Here is a 19,054-nt window from a genome sequence, read left to right on the forward strand (position 1 = left end):
ATCCATTTTTGGTGTAAGGTTGATTGACACGACGTGTGAAATAATTCTGAGATCCTTCAGTCTGCATATAATCCACTCCACGTGATTTGCTGGTGGTGTCTTCTTGTTTAGAAGAAAGTAAAGGCAGGTATTGTGATGTTCACCTTCCTTTCACATAGTTTTACATACATGCTGACTAAAGTAAAATAGTATATCAAATCATTCTATCTTTCATAACATAGTTGAGAATTATCTTTGTAATGATCGAGGAATCATCAAAGTTTGTTTAAAAAAAAGCCTGAAACTCTAATAATTGATTGGTGAATAAAGTAAATAATAATGATAATTATTATTAAAAAAACATTACATTTTTTGTCTATGCATGTGTTTTTTATTCTTAAATCCTGGTGTTCTCTACAGAGGACATAGTATTAAATAAGAATAAAATAATAATCTTTTCTTTCTTTCTGTCTTTCTTTCTTTCATGGTTCTCAGGAGGATGTTACGCATTATTTTGAACACGTGAACTGTTGTAATTTATGCTTAACATTGAAATTGTATTTCCTTTTCGAAATAATCCATTAAACAAGTCGCCATATTTTAGTTCCGTCTCAAGGACACGCCCACAATTTCAGAAATATAATTAATATTCATGAGGCGCCGCCCAGTGGAACCAAATATTTTAGGAACTCAACAGATTGTAACACCGGCCTAAACCGCTCCGTGATCACGTCAGATATAGGATGTGGTTTCTGTCTTACCCTGAAAGTGAATTCTCATTTTGAAAACGAAATTTGATCTCAGCAACTTACTTTTGGCTTAAATTATTCTGTAATAGACCTACCACGAAACCGAAAGTGAAAGTGTAGAACTTTCAGTCGCTGGAGAGATTTGCTTGGTGAGTACTTTTATGAAGGTACGATGCATGTTCTGTATGATAAATGATAAAACTGTAAATATGTAAAATGATGTCTGAAGATAATGTAGAAATCACCCGCTTGACCAGTAGCGTGTTAATATTAATTGGCAACGCGCGAGGCTACATGTTTAGTGGCACATCCGTTTTTCAGAGGCATATTCCACAAAAAGATGTGGCATGCACCACTGAAAACTGCGGAATGTGACATCTCCAGTAGTGACTGACATAATGTACATACTGAACATATGCACTTATGGCACGACGATATTTAATTGCTTGTACTGTGATATTGCTTTTTAAACATATGCTTTAGGCCTTCTATGTTGGAGCTAATTTATACAACAACCATTAGGCTTCTCCAAACTGCAAGGTTTTATATCTGTCTCGTGTCCTGCTGTGTTAATACAGAATGACTTGCAGTAATATGTACTTTAACACTAACCCAATACAAAATAATGTGTTAATTTGTTTTGCTCATACATCCTAGTTTCTCCAAAATGCATAACTTAACACAGCTTTTGCTATTTACATATGTATTGACAGTTCAGTTGAGCTTTGCCATTTGTTATTGTATTTGTTTGTTTTAATTTAAAAACAGAGGCCACAAACTGACTGCATTTTTGAAAAATGTTATTATTTAATTTACATCATTAAAATAATAGATTAATTATAAATGATTGCCCCTTTCCCCACAATGTAAATAAAAGTCATTAACAAATATTTGCTTTCTTTTTTAAAAAGTTATATTTAAAATAAAGGCCTACATATTACAATACATAGGCCTATAGTGTGGCTTAGTTGTGACGTCAACATCTGGAAGACTAGCTAGTTCCCTCAAGGTTTTCCCATGGGGTTTTATAATGGAGGTTTTTCATTTGTGAGTAAAATAAGATCTGTGGTAAATGTAACTTGACGAAACTTTAATGCTAAATGTTTGTTGTCATGTTATTCTACTGATATAGATGTGCCAGTGGCTTTAATGTGTCGTCAGACTGCTAAATCTTTAAATTAATATTTATAATTATTTTATTATCGTTATGTTTTTCAGGGGGAATTCACAATATTTTTTTATTTGCCTGGGGTGCACTGACATCACAATGATGTCATTTATGATGATGCTCTGTATTCTCATTCTAGTCACATTACCTTTAATATTAATATTCATGATTCATATTCATGAGTGAAACTTTTATGTTTATATTAGTTCTTAATATTAACCATAATTATATTGCAATATTAAATCATTTATATGAAGTCTCTGAGACCTCTGAGATCTCAAATGTGTTAAATAGATGTTAAAAAACTATTTAACTCTTAAAACTACAGCTATTTATAATATCTATGCTTTGTGAGCCATATTTATCAGCCACTGGTGAGGTAGGATAAAAGTGCCCAAGGACTTGAAGCAGAGCATGTTGGTTAGAAATTGTGTCCTTTTTGACACGGCCCTGATGCCACATCACTGTGACGCTTGCCATCAAAGTGCTGTGAGAGTGAATCAAGAGAAGTTGGTTGGCAATAGGCTTGTTTGTGTGAGATGAGCAAAATCAGTACAATCAGACTGGTGATCACCACAAGATGCATGATAGTTAGAAATGGGATTGTTTTCACATTAAATAACAAGTACTTTGGGTGTTTTGTTCATCATATTTATTATCATATGACTATCATATGATGTATTATCATATAAAAGCAATAGAACTTAAATTACATCCAGTTTATTATAGCAGCAAAGCACATGAGCATGAATCATGAAAGATCCCGTTGACTAATACGAGAAGGGAGAACTGTTTTTCACTCCTCTGCAGCCACATTCTCTCATCTACTTTTGAGGCGAGACACATCTTAAATCAGCTTAAATTCTGCACTCCTCTTTTTTCTTCTGTTCTTTTATAGCACAAATATAAAAATACATATTTAAATAAAGTGATAATGAAAGTAAAGCGTCGATTACAAACAGAATGCAGAAAATTTGAACTTCAGAAATAAGACAATAAACCTCCTTTATTTTAAGAGCTTTGAAATTAAGATAAAGATGAAGACAAAATAGCTTGGATGTATTGTTGGTTTTCTTTCCTAAAAAAGCAATGATTAAGGGATTTTGACAAATAAAGTACTGTAACGAATGTGAAATTGTGCAAGCAGCAATAAAAAAATTATAATAAAGTACTCATTGTTTTAGAAACCAAACAACAAATCCTTTAAGAAACGAGAAAAACCTAAATGCAAGTTGCAGTTAATACATTTAAAACATTCAATCCAAAACAATTGTGTGGATAATCCCAGAAAATATCAAAAGTTACATGGGAAATTGAACACACATATAAAAAATAAATAAATAAATAAATAGTATATTTTAATATAAGACGATTTAGCTGAGAAACAGTCAAAAAAATTATTATTCTCAAACCAATTGCTGAAAAACTGTTTAATTTTGTGATTCCAGAAATCTGAAAAACTTTTTCAAAACTACTCTATGTGTTAAGACCAGGTGTAAATGCTCTCCGAAACACTTTTGATTTAAATCTGATTGATCAAACCACTTCAGGAGGTGGTCTGAGCTGCTTTCCAGATGAAACTGGACAAGTTTAAATGCATCTGGTTGTTGAAACCACATATGTTCAAATAATAAACGTGTAAAAGCATAATATAGACTATATGATATGACATGACATGCTTTTGGTCAGTGCAGCTGGGGGAAAGCAACTGCGCTCGCTCAGCTGACTCACAGTTGCAAGAGATTTTTGGAATATGTCATCGTGACATCAGAGCAAGGCAGACTGTCCTTTGGACACATTTTTAACTGGCATGTGTCTTGCTTGATTTGTTCTGCACATATTTAGCTCATCTCAAATGTGCCTCTTGTTAGTCTTAACAGTTACTGATTATCATCACCTGTGTCTCATTAAATTTTTTGTTCAGTTATTTTGTAAATAGATTAATAAATCAAATCAAGCTTATTTATGCCTCCAACAATCTCATTTGTAAGAAGCTGATGCAAGACTATTCAGCATTTTGGCGGTTGCAACATAAGCTCATTGGAAATACGTGCCTCTACCTACATTTCTGTGAAACTCCTCAAAAAATGTACCTATACATACGAATCGCTGCACTTTCCAGTTGAAATGAACACTAGAGGCATGTAAAATTCTGACAACTTTTATTCTTTTTCACACAAAGTATGATTTGCAGGTCCACAGTTTTGATTAATATAGTGTAATTTTCACATAATTATTTGAGGAATATTATGTTATGAACTACACTATCAGGTAGGTTTAGGGTTGGGTTTGGTGTAGTGGATATTTCCAACACGATAGAGTATTAACTTTTAGTGACACTCGTTTGAATTATGAACCACCGCAATACATGCCTATATCAACGTAACAAATATGTGCTTTTGAACCCACAAATTTAGTGCCACTCATTGGAAGTTTCACTTTGAAACTGCCGCGAAATGTGCAATAAGGTACATAATAATAGTGCTGAAGAAATGTATTTAGAGGCATGTATTTCGAATGAGCCTGGGTTGGGCAGATAATAGCCTGTCTATGTGCCCAGTGTTTGTACGCCTACCATTGTGTGTTCAACTTAAATCATGCAGACAGATGTCTGTTTTAAAACTGTGGTTGAGTATTTCACTCCTTGATTTGTTTAACAAAAGCCTACTTTGAGATTATGTAGTAAATTAGCTAAAAAGTGAAATGTATATAAATAATTACCTTTATTCAACAAATCGTCTCCTCTGCGTCAACCTGGAGCCTTTTTGGAGAGTATCCACTGAACGTAAACAACGTATGCTGTTCTGTGTCAGCTGTGTCATGCGGATACGTTGTTTACTTTCAGATCAAAGCGTAAACAACGTAGGCAATGTAATAGCGAGAGAGAGATTGTATTAGATCAGGGGTGTCGAACTCAATTCCTGGAGGGACACAGCCCTGTAGAGTTTAGCTCCAACCCTAATTAAACACACTTTATCCAGCTAATCATGTCCTTCAGGCTCAGTTGAAAACTATATGGTTTGTGTGTTGGAGCAGGGTTGGAACTAAACTCTGCTGGGCCCTCCAGAAACTGAATTTGACACCCCTGTATTCGATTGTCTGTGTTAGTAACAGAGAGAGTATGTGTTTGTGTGTGAATTACTTGTGTATGTGCAGCATCTCTTTAATAACAGAAAAGCTGTTTAGAAAAGTTTACTTCAAAAACATTATCAAACCATTTAAGTTTTTTTTGTATGCTTTATTTCATTATTAAATTAAATATTGTGTTGGTCACTGTTCATTCACACATATTTTATTAAGTCTTTTTGTAGTTTAATAATCACAGACTCAAGTCCATATTGTGATTTTTAATTTAATTAATTGTATAGTCCTATTTTAATTTATTTTTTATTTTTTTAATTTCATGCCTGGGATTCTGCGATTCCATCTGTTTTGCACATTATCGAAATTACAGGGCAATATTGTAGTCCTAATTATCAATTCAAACATAGGCCGATGTTAATTAATTACCTTGTGCAAATAATTCTTCTACTGATTCAAAACTTTGTTTTTCTTTTGTGAACAGTTGTGTGAGGGATTATCAGATCTGTGTGCAGTCCAAGTGTGTGGTGTGTAGGGAGGTTCTGGAAGATTCAGTCTCTATAACCTGTGGACACAGTTTCTGCTAAAAATGCATCTGTTACTTGGAGAAGTTGAGACGAGCAGAATATTTTGATTGCCCTCATTGCAAAAAGAGATCCAGAACACATTCTGTTCCACAAACAGTCATGAGAGCATCCAGTTCTCCTGACTCTAACACACAAGCAGCCCTACAGGAGGAGACCGGAGACCAGCAGAAAGCAGAAGATGATAAACTTAAGAGAGTCAAAGACAAGCACAAAACCAGAATGAAGAACAAGTACGAGAGCTTATTTGAGGGAATGAAACTCCAAGAGAATGAAACCCTCCTCAACAGGATCTACACACAGCTTTACATCATAGAAGGAGAGATTGATGGAGTGAATGAAGAACATGAGGTTTTACAGATGGAGAAAACAGCCAGAACACAACACTCAGAGGACACTTCCATCTACTGCAATGACATCTTTAAAGCCTCACCTGAACCAGAATGTGAGGAGAAAGACAAACTCAGGGTAGTTCTTACTAAAGGCATTGCTGGAATCGGAAAAACCATCTCTGTGCAGAAGTTCATTCTGGACTGGGCAGAGGGAAAAGCCAATCATGATGTAGATTTCATGTTATTACTTCCATTTCGAGAGCTGAACTTGATTCAAGATCATCAATATAGTCTTCACAGACTTCTGCTGGACTTTCATCCTGAACTTCAAGATCTGGACTCAAAGACTTACGAGGAATGCAAAACTGTGTTTATATTTGATGGTTTGGATGAAAGCAGAATCACACTGATGTTTACAGACACTCAGAAAGTTTGTAATGTGAAAGAGACTTCATCAGTGGGTGTGTTGATGTCAAACCTCATGCAAGGAGAGCTGCTTCCCTCTGCTCTCATCTGGATCACTTCCAGACCAGCAGCAGCCAATCAGATCCCCTCCAAATACATCAACCGTCTGACAGAAATTCAGGGATTCAATGAGTCTCAGAAGGAAGAATATTTCAGAAAGAGAATCAGTGACCAGCATCAAGCCAACAGGATCATCTCACACATCAGAAAAGCAAGAAGTCTCCAGATCATGTGCCACATCCCCGTCTTCTGCTGGATCTCATCAACTGTGCTTCAAAAGCTCCTGAAGGAAGATCTGAGTGCAGAAATCCCCCAAACTTTGACTGAAATGTACATCCACTTTCTGCTGATTCAGATCAACATGAGGAATCAAAAGTATGAAGAAAAATATCCAGAGAAACTCATGCAGTCCAACAGAGAAGTGATTGTGAAACTTGCTGAAGTGGCTTTCAAACAGTTGATGAAGGGCAATGTGATGTTCTATGAGGAGGACCTTAGTGAGAGCGGCATAGACGTCACTGATGCCTCAGTGTATTCTGGGATTTGCACTGAGATCTTCAAGGAGGAATCTGTGATTCATCAGAGGAAAGTCTACAGCTTTATTCATCTAAGCATTCAGGAGTTTCTTGCTGCTTTTCATGTGTTTTACTGCTACTTAAGCTGTACAATGGAGACCCTGAAGGTTTTTGATTCAATGCATTATCTGCATAAAGGAGCAGTAGATAAAGCCATTGGGAGTGAGAATGGACAGCTGGATCTGTTTCTGCGGTTCCTGCTGGGCATCTCACTGGAGTCCAATCAGAGACTCTTACTGGATCTACTGACACACACAGAGAACAGCTCAGAGAACATCAGGAGAACGTCACAGTACATTAAAGAGAAGATCAAAGGCGGACATGGACTCTCAACAGAAAGATCCATCAATCTGTTCCTCTGCCTGTTGGAAGTGAAAAATCAGACTCTGTCCAGAGAAATTCAGGAGTTTGTGAAATCAGACAAACACTCAGAGAAGAAGCTCTCTCCTGCTCAATGCTCAACAATCGCCTACATGCTTCAGATGTCAGAGGAGGTACTGGATGAGTTTGATCTGAAGAAATACAACACATCAGATGAGGGTAGAAGAAGACTGATACCAGCTGCGAGCAACTGCACAAAAGCTCTGTGAGTACACCATAGTATTACAATGATAGATTTTATAAAGTAAAAAACAATGTCTTTTGTTAAGTTAATGATGCAGCAACATGTTATATTAGGCTTCTATCATATTAAGACAGAATGCACAGATCTATTAATTTTACTGACACTCGTCTAATTCAGACAAACAAGAAGGGTGTGTGCTCAGAAAAATGTATGTCAGAGCATGTGAATACAATCTTTTGTTTTAACAAATACATTGCCAAATGTTTGGCAAGGCTTTAAAATACATACAAACAATACATTTGATTAAACAAATGTAAAAAACTGAACTGTCACCTGAATGTAACCATGATAAAGATAAAAACTATAATAATCATAAAGTAGCCACTGAACTGCAGCTGATAGATCTAATATTATCATATTGCACACCCCTACATACAGATTTGGAGTGACATGAGGTTGAATAAATAATGACAATTTTAATTTTTGGATGAATCATACCTCTAATGCCTGTTAGAAATAATTAGCATTTAAAAAATCAACTGACAGCACATTTTCATACTTTTCCCCCTAGATTTGCTGACTGTAGATTCACTGCTCAGTATTGTGAGAGTTTATCCTCAGCTCTTCAGTTCTCAAACTCTGCCCTGAGAGAGCTGGACCTGACTAATAATGACCTACAGGATTCAGGAGTGAAGTTGCTCTTTGATGGATTGAAGAGTCCAAACTGTAAGCTGTGGATACTTAGGTATTTATTAGGATTTAGCTGTTTAATTTAGCTGTGGATTTATTGTTGATAAAGGTCTACACTTTCTAAAAACAGCAACAAAAAATATATATATAATGGCCCCGAGAAGCAGTGTCTCCTTGCCTTCTGAGAACCATGGTTACATGCGTAACCTGAGATGTTCCCCTTCAGGAACTCGAGCTGCGTCGAGCCGCTATGGTAACGAGGTGCCCACGCCACCAGACTTACAAATCCCTGCCTAGTATGGAAAAGTACAACTAAGGCAAGAGAAAAGGAGCCAGGAGTGGCTAAAGTGGGCGGGGCCCATGTCCCGAAGGCCAACTTCTGGAAGACTGAGTCTTGATCCCCAAGGAGAGGGGAGATCAGAGGACTCGAGGCTATGGAATAGCATCCTGATCCACCACTTTGCATAAGCTTCTCTGGCTGGAGGCCTCAACCTCAGTGCACCACGGAGGAAACGTGTAACTAGGGGATGTCTACCCACTGCCTGGCCTCGAGAGGGGCTTGGTAGGCCACAATGTCCGCCACGTAGGCCATTAGGGTGGAGTGGGTCAACCCTGTGGAGAATCAGGCCTGCAGGTACTCCAGCACTGTACCAACTGGGCAGTTAACTGGGTCGAGCTGGGAGTCTCCGCACCATGAAGTGAAGAGTCTCCACTTCAGTGCTTATAGTTTCCTTGTTGAGGGAGCTTTGGATTGGAGGATGACCGGAGACCGGAGGCTATGAGCTGTGCCCCCTCAGAGGCCACATCCACAGCCTCCACAGCTCTGGACGAGGGTGGACGATAGCCCCGCCTGTGAGAGGTGATCCCTCCTGACGGGAAAGGTGTACAGACTAAGCCTCGGCCAAGAGAGAACCAGAGGGGACAGTGCGATGTCTTTTGAGTCGCAACAGGTCCACCTGAGCCTGGCCAAAAACTCTCCATATCTGCTTCACCACCTCGTGGTGAAGCATCCAGTTCCCGGGCCTCGGGGGACTGCTCCCATATTGAGATGCCCAGGAATGTGAACTGCTCAGCGAGAGGAGTTTGCCCTGGAACCACATAAGGATCTGGTGTGCCAGCCTGTAAAGGGGGCGCAAACACAGACCTCCCTGGTGGTTGATGTAAGAGACCATCGCTGTGTTGTCGGTGTGCACCAACAAATGGTGATCTCTTAGGTCCGGGAGAAAGTGTTTCAGTGTTCGAAACACTGCCAGCATCTCCAGGCAGTTGATGTGCCACGTGAGATGGCGACCGCTCCACAGTGTTGATTGAGCTAATATCAACCAAACGTCGATGTGCTTGAGTATGCCCTGGAGTCACAGAGGAGCCAAAGCAGCATCCACACACTTTGTGAAAGTGCGGAGTGAGAGTGCAAGGCCGAAAAGAAGAACCCGGTATTGGTAAGTTTTGCCCCCAAAGCAAACCTCAGGAACTCCCTGTGATGGGAAAAGATGGAGATGTGGAAGTATGCGTCTTTTAGATCGATTGTGACAAACCAGTCCTCGGACCTGGTCTGAGGCACGACCTGCTCGATAGAGAGCATCCTGAACTTCAGTCACATGACTGAGCGGTTCAGTTGACTCAGATCTAAAATAGGCCGCAACCGTCCATCCTTCTTAGGAACGATGAATTACTGGCTGTAGAACCCAGACTCTCTGTCGATGGGAGAGACCACCTTTATGGCCTCCTTCCTCAAGAGAGTATTCACTTCTTGTTCTATTACCAGAGCCTGCTCGGGAGCCACCAGTGTGGGAATGACCTCGTTGAAAGGCAGCGGTGGAGCGCCGAACTGAATGCAATAGCCTCTTTCTACAGTGTGCAGGACCCAGAGACACATTTGCCAGTAGTTTCCATGCTGCCAAATAGTCTACTAAGGGAACCAGTCTCTTGAGACTGTCCTCTGCTGTGCTTAGAGCTGCTAGCTCTGTGCCCTGAAGCGGAGGACCAGCAGGGGACGGCCGCTCTAGCTGCTCTAGTTACGTTTGTGGGCAGAAGAGACTTAGAGAAGCGCTCGCTGGAGACCGCTGCGCCCTGGAACACTGGCAGGGTTGATCTCCTGAGGGCACTGAGGAGAGACGGGCACCGTGTAATGCGGTGTACCCTGCTCTTCCCCAGAGGGGCCTGCCCTCATAAGTCCTGGGCCATGGGCATCAGGACTGCCTCAGCTAAAGTCTCCTCTCTCCGGGGGGAAGAAACAGCGGGACGGGCTTCTGATCCCAGAGAGCGGGCGCTGGATCTGGTGGAAAAGGAAGAAGATAGGGGCTCGCCTATCTCCATTCCACCCACCTGATCCATCTGCGATTCCCACGAGCACAGCCGCCGCTCCGCCTCGACGAAAGAGCTCCTTCCTCAAAGAGACCCTTCCGGGGGCGAAGCATTCACAGCGGCAGCTGCTCACAGTGCGGACACACTTCCTCAAGAGCAGACTCTGCTTGCTTTGCCCCCAAGCAGACAATGCACAGACTGTGTATCCCCGCTCATAATGTAGCGCGAGCAGGGAGAAACACACAGCCTGTAACGCAGCCCGCTCTCGCCCTTATGTTTAGTCTTTTATGCTGCTTAGACATTACATAGTGTAGGGACAAACAACACTATAGAAGACTCACAAACAGATAGGGACTGACACACACAGAGAGCTTGCTGAATAACAGGAAGCTGATGCCGGTTCCACCACACATGCTTTTAAGCATTACGTCACCCCACCCGTGATATCTTGCCCATCCATTGGACTGATTACACACGTGATTCAGAGCGTGGTCACACTGACGACGTTCCCATAGTGTCTCGACGCAGCTCGAATTCCTGAAGGGGAAACTTAATTTATTTCTGAAGCATTAGACTAGTACAGGTTAATTCTCACACATAGTATTTATAGCTCCTGACCAGCTGTGTGACAATGAAGAATGATTACATCAAAATTTATGTCAGAATGCAGTTTTCCCTTTTGTTCGCATGCCAGTGATTATCCTTCTGTGTGCCATAGTTTGCCGACCCCTGCTTTATACTTTGGTAACAATAATACTTAAAGGGGTGGTTGACTGTTTTTTTTCCTAGGCTTGATTGTGTTTATAGGTGCAGTCTAACATGTTAATGTTTCGTTTGTTAAAAAACACATTATTTTTCACATAATTTACCTTTATTTCCACACCGCTCTGTCCCTTCTCCTATAAACGTGCAGATAATTTCCTGCTTTTATGAAGCCCCTCCCTCAGAAATACATGATAGGCTATAATTGGTTAGCTGGCCCAGTGTGTTGTGATTGGCTAAACCGCCTCTAGAGCGTGTCTGAATGTCCCTGCCCTTAGCTCAGCGGCATGTGCTCCGGTTGTATTGTAAACAATGGCGCCATCTATATTGCTTATCAATTTGAGCCCGATTGATACTCGGAGTATATTAGTGAATAGGATCATGCAGAACCTGTGCAAGCACGGCTTTTAATGACAGGCCTAAGTTTTTTGTTTGTTGTTGTCTCATACTTTTAGATGCGCTGTTATTTGTAAATGCTATTGCTTCTGTTAGCTTTATTTATTCTGATTAAAGCTTTAATACAGTACGGCAACCTCACACGCGTCCATGTATAACGCTTCTCATTGCTACAGTATGTGAAAATGAGTGTATTCATTGAGCTGATGATCTGAATGAGAGAGAGAAAGAGCGAGGGAGATGCAGAGTGTGTGCAGAGCAGGGCGACACGAGCAAGAGTATTAATAACCGCTGTTAGAACATTGGTTTTGAAACTTGTGAATCCATTAGAATCGTAAGAAGACAGAATCGCGATTTATATATGAATAGATTTTTACGTGTACCCCTAGTTTTCTCTTCCTCTTCTCTAAAGAGGTCCCTGCTTGATAAATATGTCAGGAAAGCCTAGTAGATATTTACCGCATTTGATTACTACAGGCACTATTCTAGCCACACTAGTTGAGTTCTACTAGCTCAGTTTGCTACACAGGTGCTTGATTTGTTTGACTTCTTAAACTGCATTACATTAGACTTTGAGTTTGCAAAATTTATGTGGAAAAGGTGGAATGGATTATCTTAAAAGTGAGTTAATATCTGATCTTATAGTATCACTGTGTACATGCTTACAAGGTTTTCAGATACCAGTGGAAAAAAATAAGAAGTGATTAGTGTAATACCAACTCAGTTGGTGCATGACTCCTCTCTGGCTGATGTTTTGTGTTGTGCTTCAAATTTTGTCAAATAAAGTGAACTTCGACAGATATGCTTTGCTTAACAAGTAGGCAGTAGTCAAATTTCAACGAAACATTTAATTTAATCTTTTATCCATCATGACAATCGGCAATGGTGTCCATGATCACAGTTGCAAAACACCCGCATATCACATCCTAACTTTAGTTCCACCACAGATTATGTGATGTTCGTCTGCATTTGGCCATATGCTTCCCTGACCAGCCCTTAATATATAAACATTATGTAACAGTTAACATTTTAAAACATTTTTTAACAGTATGATTTTTTCTGGTATTGGTACTGACTACTGAACCTTTTGTGTTGTGACATCCCTAGTACTGATGTACTATCAAAGAGGGCAAATAAAACATTGTATAATAAAATGGCTGTGTAATGATTTTCCCCCCATTGTTCTTTTCAGATTGCCCAGCTGTAATCTCACTGGTCAGTCCTGTGAAATTTTGTCATCAGATCTACAATTCTCTAACTGTACCCTGAGAGAGCTGGATTTGAGTAACAATGACCTGCAGGATTCAGGAGTGAAGCTGCTCTCTGATGGACTGAAGAGTCCAAACTGTCAGCTGCAGATACTGAGGTGTGTAAAAAGAGTATTTTGCATAGATTAGGGTGCAGACTGCTGGGCTACTCTTTAGTTGTGTTGTATGTAATAGGAATTATGCAAGCACTTTGTTTGAATAGCAAAGAATTGCAATATGTTAAATGCTACTCACATGTAAATGTGTGTTGTTACGTTAAGTTACATTAATGAATACTAGCAATTGATATTGATAACATAATATTGAAATTACATTTCGTTTTAATTAACTTTTCAAAACCTAAGTAATACTGACCCAACATTTGAATGGTACCATGTTTGCAGTAAACAAGCCAGTAAGTTCAAAGGCCAAGTTAAATGTGAACACAGCCTGTTAAAGAAAAAAAAAATCTGTGATAAAGGATGCTGTGGGTTTGTTATGATATGGGCATAAGGTATACATTTTATTAATTAATTTCTTAAAAAGGTCTTATGAATTATATTTGATTTGAAAAATCTGAGGAGGTACAATTTGAATGAGCATGTCATTTCTAGTTTAAATGACAGGCACTTACCTGTTATTGGTTAAATACCACAGCACAGCTCGGTGTCAAACAAGCTGATGCTGAAAAATATATTATTATACATAAATTCTATAAGATTGGGGCTGGTCGATATGACTATATCATGACACAGGGGCATCGCTAGTGGGGGGAAAAGAATGACAGAGTGCCTACTGGCCATCGGGAACACCGGGAAATTCCATTCTAATAGTGGTCCGATCGCCAAAATGAGGGAGACCTCCCCGATATTAAGCGCTGTTTAGAATTACAGTGCATGCAAAACCGCATAAAGCAAATACTCCAAAAGTGTGAAGCAGAACTACCCGGTGCATCCGCCAGAGCCAGATCAGCCACAATTTATAAGTGATAAACAGCGCAAGTCGTGACATAGAATTGTGTTATACTCATGTGATATGAGAACATTAAAGGTTCTGTAGTGATGCTGGCTGAAAACAGCCACGACATTTAGGTTTATTGGAAAACGCCAATAGGCTTGTCAATTTAGCACCATAGTAATTAACTTGAAGTTATTAACACTGTACAAATAGCCTATGCGTTGACAGAAATGTATTTATTAAACGTGCTACTGTTATTACATATTGGGGAATATTTTAATTTTATAGAAGGTGTTTTGTAGTTTCTTCATGTTTACTTTTTTTTAACTACAAATTTTATAGTTTGTTATTACTTATTATTTATATTAAAAACCATATGACCATGGTTTTACTTCTTGTGGCCACCATTCTACTAATACTAGTCAGCTAAACTCTGGATTCTAAGCAAGAACTTCTTTCTTTTTAGATGTTTAGTTCTAATGAACTTTAATTGAAATAAAATGTTAATTCAGTAAGGCCCTGATCAAAGATAAATATCAGTGTCTTATATAAATTAGGTGTTTTTACAAATAATAAAGTTCTTAAAGGGAGATTCACCCAAAAATTAAAATTGTCATATTTACTCAACATCATGTCATTCCAAACATGTATGGATTTCTTTTTTCTTTAACATAATTTGAGAAATTCAAGAAATGTTTGTCCATATAGCAATCAAGAGTAACCAAAATGGTTTGGAAACATTCTATAAAATCTTCTTTTGTATTCAACAGAAGAAAGTTGTTTGGGACGACACGAGGGTGAGGAAATGATGACAGAATTTATTAGCAGTAACTTTCCAGCAGTCTAGCTCAAAATCAATGCTTTACTGTCAAGTGACAAAAATGCATTATTAAGTTTGTTGTATTTGTCGTGAATTCAGTAATATCTATCAGTATTCGTTTCTGTCCTGTTTTATTTGTTCATTTATTTACTCGAGTTGAAGGCTCTAGGACCTATCAAAACATTCAAGGGGGAATTTGTGGGCCGGATGGGCTCGATTTCTTGAACGTGATTTTGAAGGGGCCCCATAGCAAACTCAGTGCACAGGGCCCAGAATTCCTAGCAACAGCCCTGTCATGACAACAATATAAAATATAAATTACTAGAGATTTTGCTATAAAAATGGTTTTATTCTGTTGATATACTTGAACGGGTTTTTAACTTTTTTTTTAAAGGAATTTTTTTTAAGTTGCCAGCCACCACCAAAATTGATAATTTTCAAAGCCCCCAGAATATTTTGTTGTGTGAATATCTTAATATGTAAAATGTCAAAAGAAAGAACTGTTTTGTTTGTTGTTTTTTTTATTCTAGCTTCATGCATTTTGTTTTTATCAACACTTGAATATGGGTAAGTTTAATATAAAAAGAACAAAAAGCAGAGAAAATTGCATTTTTGTCAAAGACTACGTCTGGATCAGATTCAGATTCAATGATCAAAACATAGATGGAATGGATTGCTTCCATCAACACCCCCAAAGCTTGCATGGTCGTATACCACTTTCTGGATTGATGTTTTATTCGGTATCGTTAGGCAGTTTTGATTTATAATGATTAATGTTTGATGATCACATTATTTTACATATTTCTGCTTTCTGCTTGCTTGTTTTTGTTTCTTCTTCACTGTTTTAAACCAGACGTTCAATAATCTTTCAAAAGATGTATAATAGCGCCTCCTACCGTATACCAGTGAAATCACGGAAAGATGGAAAATTCTGTCAATGGTGGTGAAAGAGTTAATCACGTTAACCAAATTTAGCATTTTTAGGAAAAACGGCTTAAATATCTTTTGTTTTAATCAATAGCAGAAGAAGCTAGCATGCCATTAAAAAACAACAACAACAAAAAATGATGATGATTATAATGGAATCATATGGTTTGTTTAGATCAGGGGTCTCCAACTCTACTCTATCAAGCAACCCTGAGCATCTGGATTAGCTGGTTCAGGTGTGTTTGATTGGGGTTGGAGCTGAAACCTGCAGGACAGTAGCTCTACAGGATCAGGGTTGGAGACTCCTGGGACCAGATGCAACTGCTTAGACTAGTCTTAAAAAGTTAGTCATATAGTTAGTTTTTTACACGACTGGTCGTGACTTTTTAAAGTCAATTACTAAAAAAAAAGTACACTGGTCCAATTTAAATCAGAAAAGTAATACTTATTACCACATGGCTTACTGATAGTTGGTCAAACTAATTCTTAAGACGCTGTCTTAACATAGCGTCTAAGTTTATGCAACTGCCCCCTGATTTAGGCTATATTAACCTGATCCCTAATCCTAAAGCATAGGTTTTTAACCATGCTCCTGGGGACCCACTGTCCTGCAGAGTTTAACTACACACTTATCAAACATACCTGAACTAGCTAATCAAGGTCTGCAGGATCGCTTGAAAAATCACATGTTGAAGCAGTTTGGAAATAAAATTTGCAGGACATTTGGTCCTCAGGAGTAGGGTTGACGACCTAGATTCTAAAGCAACCCTTACACAAAATTGTGTACCTCATTGGATTCAAAGGGAAACATCCTGTGAAACATTTATGATCCTTTTTATCCAGTGAGAACACGCAAAATGTGTTTGTAGATTATCAGACTGTTGATGTGTGTGTGTGTGTGTGTGTGTGTGTGTGTGTGTAGGTTGTCTGGCTGTATGGTGACAGAGGAAGGCTGTGGTTTTGTGTCTTCAGCTCTGAGTTCAAACCCCTCACACCTGCGAGAGCTGGATCTGAGCTACAATCACCCAGGACAATCAGGAGTCCAGTTCCTCAGTGACAAACTGAACGATCCAAACTGCTCACTGCAGACATTCAAGTATGCGTCATGCTGTGTGTGGTGTAGAGAGTGAACATGCTTGTGTCTTGAAACAGAAATGTATAGAATACAGTGTTCATATTAGAACATTGTCAAGCCTCAGCCATTTGCGTTGTGTCTCCATTTTAAAGGCTCCATGTCTCAGGAGAAACAGGTATCAGGTCTTGTGCAATTAGGTATCTAGTTAAGGTATTGCTGTTATAAAAATTAATCAAACAACAACAACAAGAACATTTTTTTAAAAGAAAATCACTCACTTTTCTTGGCTGCATCCTGCTATATAAACAGCAAGTTGTTTGCAAAATGCTAGAATGTTGCATAATATACTTCAATATAATCCATTATTCCAATAGCATAAAAAATGCAGATTAATAAAAACAAAAGTTTTTTTTTTTTTTAATTAAGAATGACAGTGCAGACATGAGCAGTGTTAATAGAACTTTTAATACATAATGCGTATATGGATTTGCCAAACTGAGGAGAAATGCCACAAAATTTAAGTTTAGAAACCTGAAACTAGTTTATTCTTCATTGTTTTTTATGCTGACAGTTGTTAATGTAGTTCTTAAAATAAAAATGGATCTTTCATAATATAATCTAATAATTTATGTATTCTTAAAAACATTTGTTTTGCAGATAAAGCATCATGAACAAAATTGCTAGAAAAGAAGGGTTAATTAGAACAGTCTATGGCTACATTTGGAATAAAAAAAATATGGAAAGTGAGATCATGCTTTTGTATTTTTGTGTGTGTTTGTGTTTATAGTGTGGACCATGGAGCAGAGTTCAGGATTACTGCAGGACTACGGAAGTGTAGGTCTAAACATACACATTCACAGATAGTGATTGTTGATTTGTATGTACTTCTCATCTCTCTTTTTGTGTTCAGATGCCTGTGATCTCACACTCGACCCAAACACAGCACACACTCAAGTCATCCTGTCTGAGGACAAGAAGATGGCAAAGCATGCGCAAGACCATCAGTCGTATCCTGATCATCCAGAGAGATTTGAATGTCTTCAGGTTCTGTGTGGAGAGAGTCTGACTGGACGCTGTTACTGGGAGGCTGAATGGAGTGGGACGGGGACAGAAATATCAGTGTCATATAAAGGAATCAGCAGGAAAGGAGGAAGTGACTGTATGTTTGGATTCAATCAAAAGTCTTGGAATCTGAGTGGCTTTTATAAACGTTTCATTGCCTGTCACAATAATAACAGCACTGATATACCTGCCCCTTCATTTTCATCTAATCGAGTAGGTGTGTATCTGGACTGGTCTGCTGGTACGGTGTCCTTCTACAGTGTCTCTGACACACACACACACACACACATACACACATTCAACACCACGTTCACTGAACCTGTCTATGCTGGATTTGGGGTTTATTATGACTCATCTGTGTCTGTGTGTCACATGGTACAACAAGGATGTCAAACATAAAAATAGGATTTTTTTTTTTTTTTTTTTTTTATAAAACATATTGTATATGTTATTTTTTCCAGTTTTGTACATAATCTCTCTGAAAATGCATGTGCTGTACATGCTGTTTTCTAAAGGAATTTACAGACAGCCACTGAATAACTCCGAGCAGGTCCTCATTGTCACCTCATAGGGAAAGCAGGTCAGAAATTAATGGGGGGTTCTGTTATTTTGCCTTCAAAATTCAAGATATGGTTGTAAAAAATGCCACCTTTATATGTTCAGGTTTATGTATATATATGTATGTAAACATAGTTACGCGATATCAATCGAGCAACAATACTGTTTTTCTAAATATCAGCATTGCAAATCTGATATTGATTTTTTTATGTGCAATACACAAAAAGTGAATGTTAAGTGACTTACAAATAAATCCACAACATAAGTTTTATACACCCTCGGGCTGTTTGTTCCTGACTGAATCCCTCTTTTGAACGAATTGGTCGAGCCATTCATTACCATTCATAAATTAGTCCTTTTGAACAACTCAAATGATTCAAACAGTGTGTAAGTACATCTAATGCCACTTTAAATGCAGCTTCTGTGCCATACTTTTATGAATATATATGTGTTGTGACAGTAATAATACTGTTACATTTGATTAATAAAGTAATGTAGGTTACGTAAATTAGAAATGAATATATAATTAAATTAAATAGAATTAATATAGGTCACATAATTGAAATGAAATCAGCATGTTTTTAATGAACTTGTACATATGAATACTAAAGTATTTTAACCCCTACATGAGGTGTCAGTATAACAAAAACATGTCTGTATAAGAAGATCAAAATAACAGGAATTTGAATGAAAGTGTCTACATAATGCATATCATAATATAAATATAGCAGTCAACATTTGAAGTGGATCAAAAAACG

The 19,054-nt window shown here is 38.3% G+C and overlaps 1 protein-coding gene across 1 annotated transcript; it reads left to right on the top strand.

Moving 5' to 3' along the window:
* Positions 1-645: 645 nt before the first annotated feature.
* LOC306880756 (protein NLRC3-like) lies at positions 646-18,577 on the top strand. The gene is made up of 7 exons (XM_079434497.1): positions 646-877; positions 5,462-7,519; positions 8,070-8,243; positions 12,843-13,016; positions 16,524-16,697; positions 17,464-17,510; positions 17,587-18,577. The coding sequence occupies exons 2-7, from the start codon at positions 5,664-5,666 to the stop codon at positions 18,135-18,137; spliced, it is 2,976 nt and encodes a 991-aa protein (XP_079290623.1). The 5' UTR covers positions 646-877; positions 5,462-5,663; the 3' UTR covers positions 18,138-18,577.
* Positions 18,578-19,054: the final 477 nt, after the last annotated feature.

Source organism: Barbus barbus (assembly GCF_936440315.1).
Source record: "Barbus barbus genome assembly, chromosome: 15".
Classification (NCBI taxonomy): Eukaryota; Metazoa; Chordata; class Actinopteri; order Cypriniformes; family Cyprinidae; genus Barbus; species Barbus barbus.

Bases quoted from the DNA above. Each gene is read 5' to 3' on its own strand.
- LOC306880756 (XM_079434497.1), top strand. From the start codon at position 5,664: ATGAGAGCATCCAGTTCTCCTGACTCTAACACACAAGCAGCCCTACAG. The intron at 7,520-8,069 runs GTGAGTACACCA...TTTTCCCCCTAG, and splicing joins AGCAACTGCACAAAAGCTCT to ATTTGCTGACTGTAGATTCA. The intron at 8,244-12,842 runs GTATTTATTAGG...TGTTCTTTTCAG, and splicing joins TGTAAGCTGTGGATACTTAG to ATTGCCCAGCTGTAATCTCA.